Source organism: the organism of the source record quoted next, unplaced genomic scaffold, assembly GCF_019419815.1.
Source record: "Pyrus x bretschneideri cultivar Hongxiangsu unplaced genomic scaffold, Pyrus_bretschneideri_v1 Contig32, whole genome shotgun sequence".
In the NCBI taxonomy this organism is placed as follows: domain Eukaryota; kingdom Viridiplantae; phylum Streptophyta; class Magnoliopsida; order Rosales; family Rosaceae; genus Pyrus; species Pyrus x bretschneideri.
In genome coordinates this window covers 2,475,409-2,488,354 of record NW_025999635.1, presented here as the reverse complement: position 1 = coordinate 2,488,354, position 12,946 = coordinate 2,475,409, and the positions used below count along the sequence as shown (strand labels likewise).

Below are 12,946 nucleotides of genomic sequence, written 5' to 3'. Positions count from 1 at the left end.
ACTTATGAGCCCCTTTTTTTTTAATTTTTTTTTCCTTTCTTATAAAATTAAGCATGATGATAAATTGAACATAGATTTTTTTTTTTTTTTTTTTAAAAAAGAGCATATTTAAGGAAAAAAAAATATTAAACTTAATTATGTTGTAAAACTGCCACTTAGTACTACAGTCTGGTGGTATTCCTCTTCACTTGTAAAGGAGAGGTCTTAGGTTCGATTCTTGTCAAAGACGAATTTGAACTAAATTATTACTAGCTCATTGTGAGGCTAAGCCTACCTTCTTCTTTTTAGGGTAGATAACATTTTTTGTTGAAAAAAAAAAAAAAACAACAGCAACAACAAATAAGTAAATTAATGAGTAAAAATCACCTTCTTGTTGACAAAGTCAGCCCAGAACCTGGCCTGGGCTATGAGGTACGGCCATCTCCAATCGAAGGCTGGCCAAAGGGCTCGTTTTTGCCCTTTGGCCCTCCAAGAAATTAATATTTTAATGAACAGTGTTGGACCATGGCCATAGGGCCAAACATAATTTATTATTTTAATTGAACTACTATGGTTACTTAAATTAAATTACCTCAATAATTTTATGTTATGGATTGCTAATCATTTTCACGTTGTTAAATGTTTTTAAAAATGTTGTTTAAGTTTCATGTTGTTAAATTTTTTTTATGTTGTTTAATGTAACTTAATGTTATTTAATGTTGTTTAATGACTTAGGAAGTTAAGGAAAAAAAAAAAATTTAAATTTTGTAAAAAAAAAATTGTAAAAAAAAAAAAAAAAAAAAATCAAATATGACATAAGCTTGTGGTCCGACTCGAGGCTAGCTACTTTGGGCCAGCCAATTGGCCATTTGGGCCTTTTTTGTACAGTGGGCCCACAAGCCCTTTGCCCTGACCCTCGATTGGAGACGATTTTTGAGCTACTTTTTGGCCCTCTGGCCCTCTAAACCCTTCCGTTGGAGATGGCTTAAGAGTCAGAAAGCAAGAGTGGAGCCTTATCATTCCAAACCTCATCAGTGTACTGAAGCGCAATGAGGGACTCATAGACCGATTTTCCATTGTGAGTGAGAACCGGGATCTTCTTGTGAACCGGGTTCATCTGCAGCAACAGTGGGCTCTTGCTCCACAAGTCCTCATCTTTGTACTCATAGTCGATGCCTTTCTCAGCCAGAGCAATCCTTAGCCTCATCCCAAATGGGCTTGGCCAGAAATCCAACAACACCATCTCATCCGCCATTGAAGGGTTTGAAAAACCCTTGCCTCTAATTTATTTCGATTCTTTGACTCACAAATTTCACATAGCAAAAATTGCATAATGCATGAAACGTGTATATATATATATATATATATATATTGACAAATATATGAAACATATACAATATATATATCGGAACGTAAATATAATTGTAGGGGGTTCATGCATCATGGAGAATGTTTTCATGCTTAATGGTCGTTTCAAATATCTTCCTTTATTGTAAGCGTACCTGATTGGCATAAAACAACAAAAACATTTAAATTTGTAGAGCATCCTTCTCGAAAAGCCGGAATTGCATCTCCAATGCATTGTATCACGTTCAATAAATAAAAAATTAAATGGAATCAATAGCATGTAGGTCAATTCATTAAAATAATAAATTAAAGAATGATTAAAACGTAATACTCCCCTGAATGAAGAATAAACTCTCTTTAGGGCAGCGTTAAGAGTGTGGTGATAACGTATTGTAGGCATAATTTACTGAACAATTATGAAGGCCAAAGAGAGAAGGGGTGTGGCACATAGAGAGAGAAGATAGAGATGTGTAATTGAGAGGTGTGTGTTATATCACCCCATAGTGCCTTTATTTATAGTAGTAATGAAGGTAAATTCCTAACCCCAATAGGATTACAACTCTAATAAGATAATATCTAGTCTAAGAGATATGGTAGAATCACATAAGGATATTCTATATATGTTAGGATTTACACAATCAAATTCCTAATCTAATAGAACTGCAACACTATTAATATATAAGAGTTTTCACCCCTAAATATTACCAATCCTTTTGGAATAAAACCCAACACCTAGCCATAGGTGGTTAAGTTGGGACCATATCGGTAATATTGGTGATGGACCATGCTTAGGCCTATAAAGTTTCACAAAAAGCTCCAAAAAATTAGATGAAAATAAAATTGAAACATTAAACGATAAACTACAAATTTTTATTCATAATTTTTGTACAAATAATAATTCATGTAACCCTTTTTCATCATATTTTAGCAAGATTACTAATCCCTTACAATTGAGAAAAGTCATTTCTTCAATGCATAGAATGAATATAAATACCAAGTTGATCTCGAAGTATCGATAGGTGTGTGAAGACTAGATAAGAGATTGGTTTTATGCTGATGATGGTGGCCTTCAGTTGAGCGGGGTAGGAATTGTGGAATGAATATAAATAAACTACAACTTTTTGTTCATAATTTTTGGACAAACAACAATTCATGTAACCTTTTTTTCATCATTTTTTAGCAAGATTACTAATCCCTTACAATTGAGAAAAGTCATTTCTTCAACACATCGAATGAATATAAATACCAAGTTGATCTTGAAGTGTCAATAGGTGTGTGAAGATTGGATAAGAGATTGGTTCTGTACTGATGATGGTGGCCTTCAGTTGAGCAGGGTAGGAATTGGGGATTAGGGAAGAGGATCCTCTTTGGATCCACTTTGTGGGGATCATAGGGATCCCTACATCGTAGTTGTTCATCGTACATCATGCGGCCAGTTTTCGTTAGGTACTATTTGTGTTTAATTTTAAATAAAAAAGTCAAATTATTTCTGACTGCACAATGTACGATGAATGGTTAAGATGTGCGAATCCCTAGAATCTCCACAATTTGGATCTGGATGGGATCTAAATTCAGGGGTTAGGGAACTAATTGGCATGGGGTGGACCTTCTTTGAAAGTTGAAGACTTTTTTTATTTTTTAGTAAAAAAATGGTGAGGCTCTCAGCTTCCCATGTGACCTAGAATGAGTTTTCAAACACCACATCGATGCTCACCGTTTTATTTAAGAGTAATGCTAAGAAAACTAAATTTTTAGACAAAATTTATAAACTAAATGACATGAAAGTTAATGATTTGATTATTACTTAGGTGTTGATAAATGTGCTCGTTTCTTATTGGTGACACGTCATTTAGTTTGTAAATTTTTTTTGCAAATTTAGTCTCCTTAGCATTACTTTTTACTTAAATGATTAATGTGACTTAGTAGCACGTGACCTAGGATACCGTTTTAAAAAGAATTGGTCTTCTTCTTATTCTATCTATCTAGCTTGCAAAAAGCAAGAACATTATGCAGCTGCTGCTCTTTCCCTTCATTGCCCAGACTCGGGTAGTCCTCAGAAGTTCTCATAGCCAATTATCCGAGCATCCGGGTGGTCCTAAAACCACCTAGGTCCCTTAATAAATCCGGCCCCAGATGGAAAGGAATTTTGGTGATGGCAAGTACAAGTAAGGGTAGCTACTAGTGCATGGGGATGTTGGTATGGGTGAATGCTTAGGTTGCTGGCGCACGGGATTGGGTGGATCGGGGTGGGTGGGGACACAGTGGCTGCTAGTTTCTTTGTTTTTGGGTTTTAGTTTTTTAGTTTTATTAAAAAATTAATGAGGTGAAGGTTGGGTGAAATGGGTGGTACACGTGTTGAGAAATTAGAGAGGAGACACCACAATTAGGGACAACAGACCTGTGACCATGAGAGAGGAAGGAGACGGCAGAAGAGAAGGGCTCATGTGTATAAGAACGGCGTGTTCACCCCTAGCATGTGACTTTTTAATACTAATTATGATGGGTTTTCTTGCTTTATAAGTAATACAAAGCCTATAATTATTTGATCCCCAAATCCTTGTGGAATTCTACTTTAACTTTACGCAATCACATTTCTAATTAATGATTCTATTCACTACACTCCTACTTAAGTATGTACAACTTAAGAAGTAGCTGCATCAATTCTTCGTGGTTAGGTGATGCGATTGTTGTTGTCAGCTATTGGTAAAAACCTTGCTTTGATAACCAGTAGACTTACAGAGAAAAATTGAGTTAATATATGATATCGATATTTCACATATTCAAAATGATTATTAAAACACACAAGCGCATGACCAGTCAAGAGTAGGTACTTTATCAAAAAATTTTGTTAGGTTAGCAAAAATTCAGTTGGAAAACTACTCTTGATCATAAGAAAAAAAATATGTTAAGATCGTGTAAGTATACTATAAGACACTCTCCTGAGTTCGATAAAACTCCCCAAGAGAACTATCAGTGACATAAATTTAAAAGTTTATGTAGTCTAATTTCATGAACAAGCTTTTGAAAAGTAGATTTTGTATTGACTTCATGAAGAGATCAACATAATTGTCTTAGGATCAGATTTGCTAAACTTTGATCTCCTAATGCTCTTGTTGCCGATGAGTGAAGAAAAACTTTGTGATGGTATACTTTGTAATGTCGCCTTTGGTGGATCATTTCTTTAATTGATCGATACATGCATCGTTGTCTTCATAAATCGTTGTTGGAACATCAACGATGTAAGAAAAACCACATAAAATTTTAATGTGATCAATCACACGCCAAAACTTTTTCGCAATGAATTCATCATAAGCCTCCCTGCTTCTGTTGTCTGACCAAGGCACTGCACCAAAACTTGGACTGCAAAAACCCTGGTTGATATCTGCAACCCATCCCAGATGCTGAAAAAAAAGAGAACAAGCTTTGGAGATGACTCCCCAAGAAGCCTTAATGTCTCAGCTGGAAAGAATTTCTCTCTGTCATGTGATGTATGCAGATTATCCCTTATAATCAATTCTGGACCTTCCAAGCTCAATCTCCTTAACCCCTAGTAACAACAGCAATGAGGAAAGTTGTTGAGTCTCTTAGCTATCACAATACCATCCACCATTGCTTTTCCTTTATCCCATAAGGAGGATGACTCAATAGACATTATACCATCAGGTTCAACCTTGTCAATAGTATCAGCAATTTCCATGGCATCAGGGAACTTAATAGCTGTAGCAATTTCTTTTGCAGAGAACTTCACAACAAAGTGACCCCTTGTTTGCTTTGTGTAATTCACCCTCTTGTTTTGCTGCTGATTTACTAATGATTTCCTCTCTATGGCACTAGCAGCAGCACCATGCTGATGAATATGTGGCTCAAATAAGCCCGCATTCTCAAATAAACGGGAAATGTCCATTGTATATATAGTATTAGAGTGGAACCACACAGCAGAGTCTTTGCCATCACAATGTTTTCCTGAATTGTTGTGATTGTTGGCAACTCGAGAAGTGACTTCCAAGAAATAAAGGGTACGTGCAATCAGTGACTTCTTCGGATTATGGCGAGGCATTAGACAAAGTGGCATCATCACAATATTGTTTCATCTCTGCCAACCATAACAACTCCTTGAAAAGCATTCCATGAATTAATAGAAATAAGATTGAAGCAATTGTCGTTCCATCCTTCTTCAAAGGGAGATTGACCTCAATCTTTAAATTCAGAATACTTGTTAGATGGTTGGCAATCATGGAAAAGATTTTCTTGAAGTAAGGGATCTGTGCATTCATGGAGATGATTATGCCTTTTATCCTATCATGGATAGCCTAATTCGTCATAAAAAGTGCAGCCTATGAATAAAAAAGAATACACACCATTTTTAGTTGAAGTTCAACAGGACTAAGAAATTCCATTGGTGCTTTTGCAAAAGAAGTAATTCCTATAGCTTTCATCTCGGAGACCAACTGAAAAAGCGAGTCATTTGAAACCCCACGAAATAAGGAGCACATATCCCTTCTTTCTTATATTTCTCAGCAACTTCACGATATGTTGATTTGAAAACATCAGAAGACTCACCAGTTAACTTTAGAAACAACATACTCTTCTTATTTGGATTGTTAAAGAATTCAACCCCATCATCATCCGACATTGAATCTACCACATTAAGCACCGTATCGAGTTTCCCCGCATTGCCGACATCAATAAAGGAGCTCCGATCACCCGGAAATATTAAAAACACTTTCACATGTAGTAGTAGCTTCCTCATATTGCATCACTTGTAGTAAACAAGTAAAATGCATTGGACGATTAATGAAGTGTAGCTGTGGGATAAAAAATTAACGGTACTTGTCACCATGGTTCTCGTGGTGCTTGGAATAGAGCATCACCCCTAGAATTTTAACTAATTCCCCTCCCGGATCCCATCCATTCCAGAATTCACCTATAGTTATGCAGAATTGAGAGCATACAACCATGTTATGAAAAAGAGGGGTCATTCGATCGAAAAGGATTCCCGCAGCGTCCTCGCTTTGTCTCTTAGCTATTTCATCAAACACTTTCTCTGCATTCAAAACCATCACAAACCTACCAACCTTATACATGTCGACCCAACCATTTATCTCATTCAAATAAGCATCATTCATGACCACCTTTCCATTAGTATAACACACAAGGAAACTATTGAAAAGCCAATGTCACATGGCCTTTCAATTTTTAAAATTGAAAATCAAAGATCTCAATACCTCATGTCTACGTTTGGTGGTGTTTGTATTCGTTGACGGCTGCTTGCAGAGGCGAATAATCTGTAATTTGATGCTTCAGTGGTATCCATAGCCCTTAATGTTGATGGTATCATTGGCGTCATGTCGTAACCATTGAAGGGGGCTTGATGCTTTGGCTCCTTCATTACTGAGAGTAAAACCCAGACCTTGCACACTTGTTGGAGCTTCCTGGTTGCTCAAAAATGGTTTTCTATTATTGGTGTGGGTTGCTAGTGAAGCGTTCGAGTTCGATTGTGGCTTGACAGACGGAGTTGTGATTGCTCACAACAATGGTGATGAAGAAAACAAAGGCGGAACGGAATGGACTGTGATTGGCGATGGAATTCTCGGTTGTTTGCCACCTCCTTGAAGGCTGGGATGACCGAGATCATGCGATTCTCTGTGTTCGGAAAACATTGGGGCTGGATTTGATTCTCCCCCGTCGCTGATAGCGGACATAGGGGTTGGAGTGGAGTCTCTCGCAGCATTGAGAGCCAATTCACAGCAGACCTTCGCAAGGAAGGGTACGAATACAGCATCCACGGCTTCGCGAATCGAAGCTTTGCCCACAGCATCCATGACAGAAAGACGGATTGGGTGGGCGTGCACAGGAGGGAAACCAGGAGTCAAGAAAGATGATAACATTGATAAGATCCAATTCTCAATTCCCTCAATCAACCTGCAAGTAACACAGAGGATAGAGAAGGAGAGGGAAGGAAGAGAGAGAGAAAGCGGAGCTCTTGAATTGTTTTTGTTTATATTTCTTGTGTGTAAATTCTGATCTGCCACAATTGAGGGAGCACAGTTCATTTTATAGACTTTACACCTTTACTGCCAAGTGGCATTTCTAACCGACTTCACTAAATATCAGGAATAAGCCTAATAATCTCAAGAATTAAACCCTTAATAGTGATTAAGCTAATCACTAATTACAGATCATATCAAGTAGGTTCGTCTCTGTCTCTGTCTCTCTCTCATCTTTTTTTTTTTCAATGCGCGGTCGGATTTCGTTTGCATGAATGCTTCTCCGACATATTTGTTTCGGGTTTGGTTGTGGGTTCTCTTTTCTTTGTTCAAATTTTTGTGATTTGAATTTTAAAAATCTGGGTTATCTTTGTTCAATGGTTTGGTCCATCTTTAGTTTTTTCACCAGAGATCTCTGCCAGCACTACTCCTCTCTCAGACCAGGTACGATCATCAAAAACTGTTTTCCGTTTTTCATCTGGGTTTTCTGAACTGCAGGAAGTTTGTTTCCATTTTTCTTGCGCTGGCTTCAAACCACTCTCAGCACTTTCTATTCCATCCCCCGAGTAAGATTAGTTAAACCCTCTATGCTACCATACCGCGTTTCGAATCTGAATCCAATAAAAATATCTCTCTAAAATTTCAAATTTTTTTTTTTGTCTCAGATTTTAACTTTCCTCAGTCCCCTGGTGTTCATTATTTGAATAATTTTTTGATAAATTATTGATATTTCGTTGACTAGAATTGATTGAAGCTCTTCGTTTGGATGCAGCCATCACATTACGTCCCATTGCTCCGGGTTGTGGAATTTGAACTGTTTTGAACCAAATCATGTATTTTTTCTTTTATGGAGAGAACTGTTAATTTGAATTTGGTGGTTCATTTAAGAGGCACTTTTTTCTTAATTGCTTGCAATGGTGTTAGGGATTTGCTGCATATTTGCGTTTTTAAATGTATTTGTTATGGTTGTAGTTTCTCTACGTTTCGTAATGGGAATAGGTATTCTAAAGCTATTAGATACATATTATTCGAGGAGATTGTTGATAATTTTAATTTATGATACCTCATGTCATAGTTTTTTTTTTTTCATCGCTTCTAATATAGCTTAGTTACTAAACACATATACTGACCATCCTCCTTTTCGCATTTCCTTGGTTTCTTGCGTTTGGATTTTTCTGTTTGTATATTCCAATTTTTTAGGATCCACATTGCTTCCGATTTGCATCTCAGTTATATATATATGTGTGTGTGTGTGTCTGTAAAAAGAAAATGTACATAAAGGCAATAAAGAGGGGCCAAAGGAGGATTTTTAGATGCAAAACAAGGTCCTGAAGATGGGAAGGACTCCAGCAATTTAGCCTTTCAAGCTTGCCAACAAATTGAAGGAGTTCTCTCTCTTTCTCTCTCTCTCTTTCTCTTATGACATAAAGCATGAACTACAATCCTTAAACGTACTTTTAGAGACTTTATTAAAGCAAAGATAAATTGAACAAACTAACTGGGTACATCCGTGTGAACTGATGTGGCTAATGTACAACTCCGATCCGTATGTGTATTTCTTTGTTTGTGTTTGTTTATTTTCCCCAATATGTTTACAAACATCAGACGTCTCCTCGAATCTTTTTCCTTTTTCTTCCACCAAAGCACCAAAATTAAAAATCTTTCCTAATTCTTTTTTTCATATACTTATGTCCTACATTATTAACTTTCTTCATTGCTTGCGCTGGATTGTACAAATTTTTTTAGGTTTTTACTTGGAATTTTCTTTAGAGTTTGTACATGTGCCTGTTACAACAAACTATGTTTAAGTAGTAAATCCTTTAGTCGATGAAACAAGTTAATTTTTCTACTATTACAAGTTTTGCAGCCTTTTCACATCATATACTATTCCTTTGTTCAAGTTTCATAACTTTGTCGTGATAAATAGTGTGAAGAAAGAAATATCAACTGTTGAGTTTATAGCATTTTTTGTACGTAGGTTTGACCTTTTTTTTTGTCATGTACAATTTAGGGGTACAAACATAAGATTTAAGGTGTAAGAGTGAGGAATTGGGGGCATTTTCTCTAAGAAAAGACCAAATGGATATTTCTAACTCACATAGAAACTCTAACCTGTATAATTAGAACTGATTTATAGATGCCAAATATAATTTATAGCTTTTCCTTACGAATTACACATAATTGGTTTGAGCATGATTGAATTGATTGGTTTGAACATGAATGGTTTCAGAAACTTGGTTCATATAGGATTTGAAGCTTAGAACCTTTTTTCTTAAATAAGGCAAAACTCTTCAAGGGCTAGTTTGGTATTGTTGTGCTTTGAAAAAAAAACTGTTTCTGCTGTGCTTTGAAAATAAGCAGTTGTGAAATAAAGCAACAAAGTGTTTAGTAAACTTTTTTGTAAAAATGCTTTTTTAAAAAAAAAAAAAAACAGTATTATAATATTTGGTAAACTTTTATGTAAAACAGATGTGAAAAAAGCAAATTTTTTAAAGCTGGATTTTGCAGCTTCTTGTTTTTAGCTTTTTTTCACCCAAAACTATGAAAAAAAGCTGAAACTAAATGTTTACCAAACACAAAAACAGTTCCTAACTTTTTTTATAACAACTTTTTTCAGAATTATTTCAGCATCAAACTAGGCATTATTTTCATTGTTTTTATCTGTAGTTCAAACCACACCTATATTTTGTCCTCTCATTTGCACTAAGACTCATTTACGCTAAAACTCTCATTTATTTACATTAACAACTTCCATTTTCCCAATCTATAACGTAACAGACCAAAGAAAACTTACATAGAAATGCAGAACGTAAAAACCCATCTCATCTATGTAAGTATTACTTCACCCTTGGACTATTCTGGTCCTCTTTGTAAATAAGGTTGAAAATGAATTTTCACATCCATGTAAATACTAAATAGTACCCCATCCATGGACACCTATTTTGTTCCTCTTTGCGTGTGTGTATATATAATTATTTTACATGTTTTATATTGCTTTAAAACCCACAACAACATGCGGACATACTTGCTAGTCCAAACTAAAAACCAAAAGAAACAATCACCAGTTTAAAATTTGAAAATATAACCTTGTTCACGAGTTAAACCAAAAACGGTTGAAAATATAACCTTGAAAATAAACCAAAAACGGCATCTCTAACTTTCTTTGCCTGATACTCCTCTGCAATCTTCGTAGGACACACGAGCTCAGCAGCTGGTTCCCAATAGCAGTATCACATGTGAAGATCGAAAGTATCTTTGTCAATTCTATGCGCAAGTGTTAAAGTTCTAGACTTTAAGAGCAAAAGAATCGCCCCATGAACGGACATCTTCTCCATATTCGTGGAAAAAAAATTAAATAGACCTTTTCCCAGAGATACTTCTTGGAAATAGAATGTAAATTTTTATGAAGATTTACCATAATATTTAGAAGAAGAACCCATACATAATAATTGATACACCATATCACTCATCTCACATACAGAGACTCGGAAATACACACAAGCAGAACCTAACAACACACCAAAACAGAGCTCATAAGTAGCCGATCGAGGTTATGCGAATTTAGTTTAGCCGGAGATGTCAATGGCCTTGACCTCAGGCCTCTTCTCCTCCTCTTTCGGCACAGTCACAGTCAGCACCCCATTCTCCATCGCCGCCTTCACCTGATCAAGTTTTGCGTTCTCCGGCAGCCTGAACCTCCTCATAAACTTGCCACTGCTCCTCTCCACCCTGTGCCACTTGTCGTTCTTCTCCTCCTGCTCCCGGCTCTTCTCGCCGCTGATCTGCAGGACCCTCCCGTCCTCCACCTCCACTTTCACCTCCTCCTTTTTTATCCCCGGGAGGTCCGCCTTGAAGATGTGGGCCTCCGGGGTCTCCTTCCAGTCGATGCGGGTGTTGGCGATGGCGGTGGTTTCACGGGCGGAGGAGGGGATGTTGGCCAGAGCGCCGAAGCCCTCGAATGGGTCCCAGGTGTCCAGAGAGAAGGGGTCAAAGACGTTGCTTCGTCGTCCGCCAAAGAGACTGAGAGCCATGAGATGGTGGGTTTGAGTTTTGTTTTTGCTGGGCGTGAATTCAAAGGATTTGACCGACAGATTTTTGTTTAGATTGCTTTGGATGATTCTATCTCATGGGGTGGGGTTGCAGAGTAAGTTGTATATATATAGGATGACACAGAAGGTTTCTCTGAGAACTACAGAAAGTTCTGCAGCTATCCAGAAGGGATAAAGCAATAAAAACAGAGAGTTCCATCAGCTTCCACCGACTTCTCGAAAGTGCCTTTTTTTGGGTTAGTTCCTTTTCGGCCCAAAACATGGTCGGCACTTACAAACCTTGTTTATTTTTTTTTTCTTTCAAATTGGTACTTATAAAATTATGTAAATTATGTATCTGTTTAAATTGGATATAGATTTTTTTTTTTTTTAATAAAAACATATTTAAGGGAAAAAAAACTAAATTATGTTGCGAAACTAATTTTACAAGTAGGTAAGAGAGGACTGAGGGTTTGATGTAGGGGTGGGCACGGGTGAGCTCAAATTTGGAGGAATCTGATCCTACCCGTTATAAATTGTAATGGGATGGGCTGGGTCAGGTTGAGAGATTTTGAGTTTTGGAACCAAACCTAACCTTGTTCGTTACAGATCCACGAGTCCAACTCTATTTTTCTTGTTTTTCAAAATACATTTTTACAAAACTGCGCTACAGTGCACAATTGCACTGTAGCAGCACATACGTTTTCAAAAATTACAAGAGTTGCTTTAAGCTTTTGCACAGACAAATTATAGGAGCTATTCCAAATCCAAAAAAAAAAAAAAAAAAACGTAATCATTAAAACCGAAATAACATCCACATTAACATCTACAATGACATCAAAATATATAAGAAAGCAACTCAAAATATATAAGAAAGCAAGACAAAATATAAGCTATTACAACTAAGCAACACAAAACAAAAACCAAAACTTAGGAATTGAGAAGAATCAGAACTTAAAGGAATCTACTTGAAGAACTTTGAGCAAGAGTGCAAGACAACTGGGCAAGGGCCGCAATTGCATAATTCAGTCATGATGAGTATGGTCACATGGCAATATTACATATATTTGCTATGTCAGCAAATCAATTGGATTTGGTTGTAAGGATAGTTGGATATAGTTGTAAGATTTGGTTAATTGGATAAGATTTGATAAGATTTAGTGAGGTATGTTGAGGGGTAGCTTAGTCATTAAGAAAGTAGTGATAGTCCTTTATATTGGATTCTCTTGTAATAACTCTTCAATTAATAACAATACAAGAGTCGTGAAGTCTTTTTCTTCTCTGAGTTTTCTGAGATTTTTTCCTTGGTTCTTCGACCTTCTTTCATTTTCTAAGATTCTTGATCAATGTCAAACTCTGTATTTCTAGTTAATAAGTCAAACTGATTAAAGCTATATGCTCGAGATGACATTTATACTTTTTTAATCTTCAATAGAAACATACATACTTAAAGAAAACAAATTCAATCAAAATGCACTTGATGGCCCTCTAAGAATCTGTTCTTATTTTTAAGAGAAAGAGGGAATAAAAAATCTCATTCAATGTTTTAATGATCTAGGTTTCTAGAATCGGGATAACATTCTCAATCAAATTTCCACACATATT

General features: G+C 36.4%; 2 protein-coding genes and 1 long non-coding RNA gene across 3 annotated transcripts; all 3 read right to left on the bottom strand.

Annotated features, from left to right (window-relative positions):
- Positions 1 to 15: 15 nt before the first annotated feature.
- Positions 16 to 1,234, bottom strand: LOC125480122 (glutathione S-transferase U19-like). The gene is made up of 2 exons (XM_048590429.1): positions 971 to 1,234; positions 16 to 417 (listed from the first exon to the last, which is right to left on the bottom strand). The coding sequence occupies exons 1-2, from the start codon at positions 1,232 to 1,234 to the stop codon at positions 349 to 351; spliced, it is 333 nt and encodes a 110-aa protein (XP_048446386.1). The 3' UTR covers positions 16 to 348.
- A 3,012-nt stretch (positions 1,235 to 4,246) lies between these two features.
- LOC125480114 lies at positions 4,247 to 8,843 on the bottom strand. The gene is made up of 2 exons (XR_007260514.1): positions 6,552 to 8,843; positions 4,247 to 6,370 (listed from the first exon to the last, which is right to left on the bottom strand). It is a non-coding gene; the product is annotated as an uncharacterized LOC125480114 (long non-coding RNA).
- Positions 8,844 to 10,700: 1,857 nt separating this feature from the next.
- LOC103936185 (18.1 kDa class I heat shock protein-like) lies at positions 10,701 to 11,525 on the bottom strand. The gene has a single exon (XM_009346029.3). It carries the CDS (start codon positions 11,342 to 11,344, stop codon positions 10,880 to 10,882), a length of 465 nt encoding a protein of 154 aa, XP_009344304.2. The 5' UTR covers positions 11,345 to 11,525; the 3' UTR covers positions 10,701 to 10,879.
- Positions 11,526 to 12,946: the final 1,421 nt, after the last annotated feature.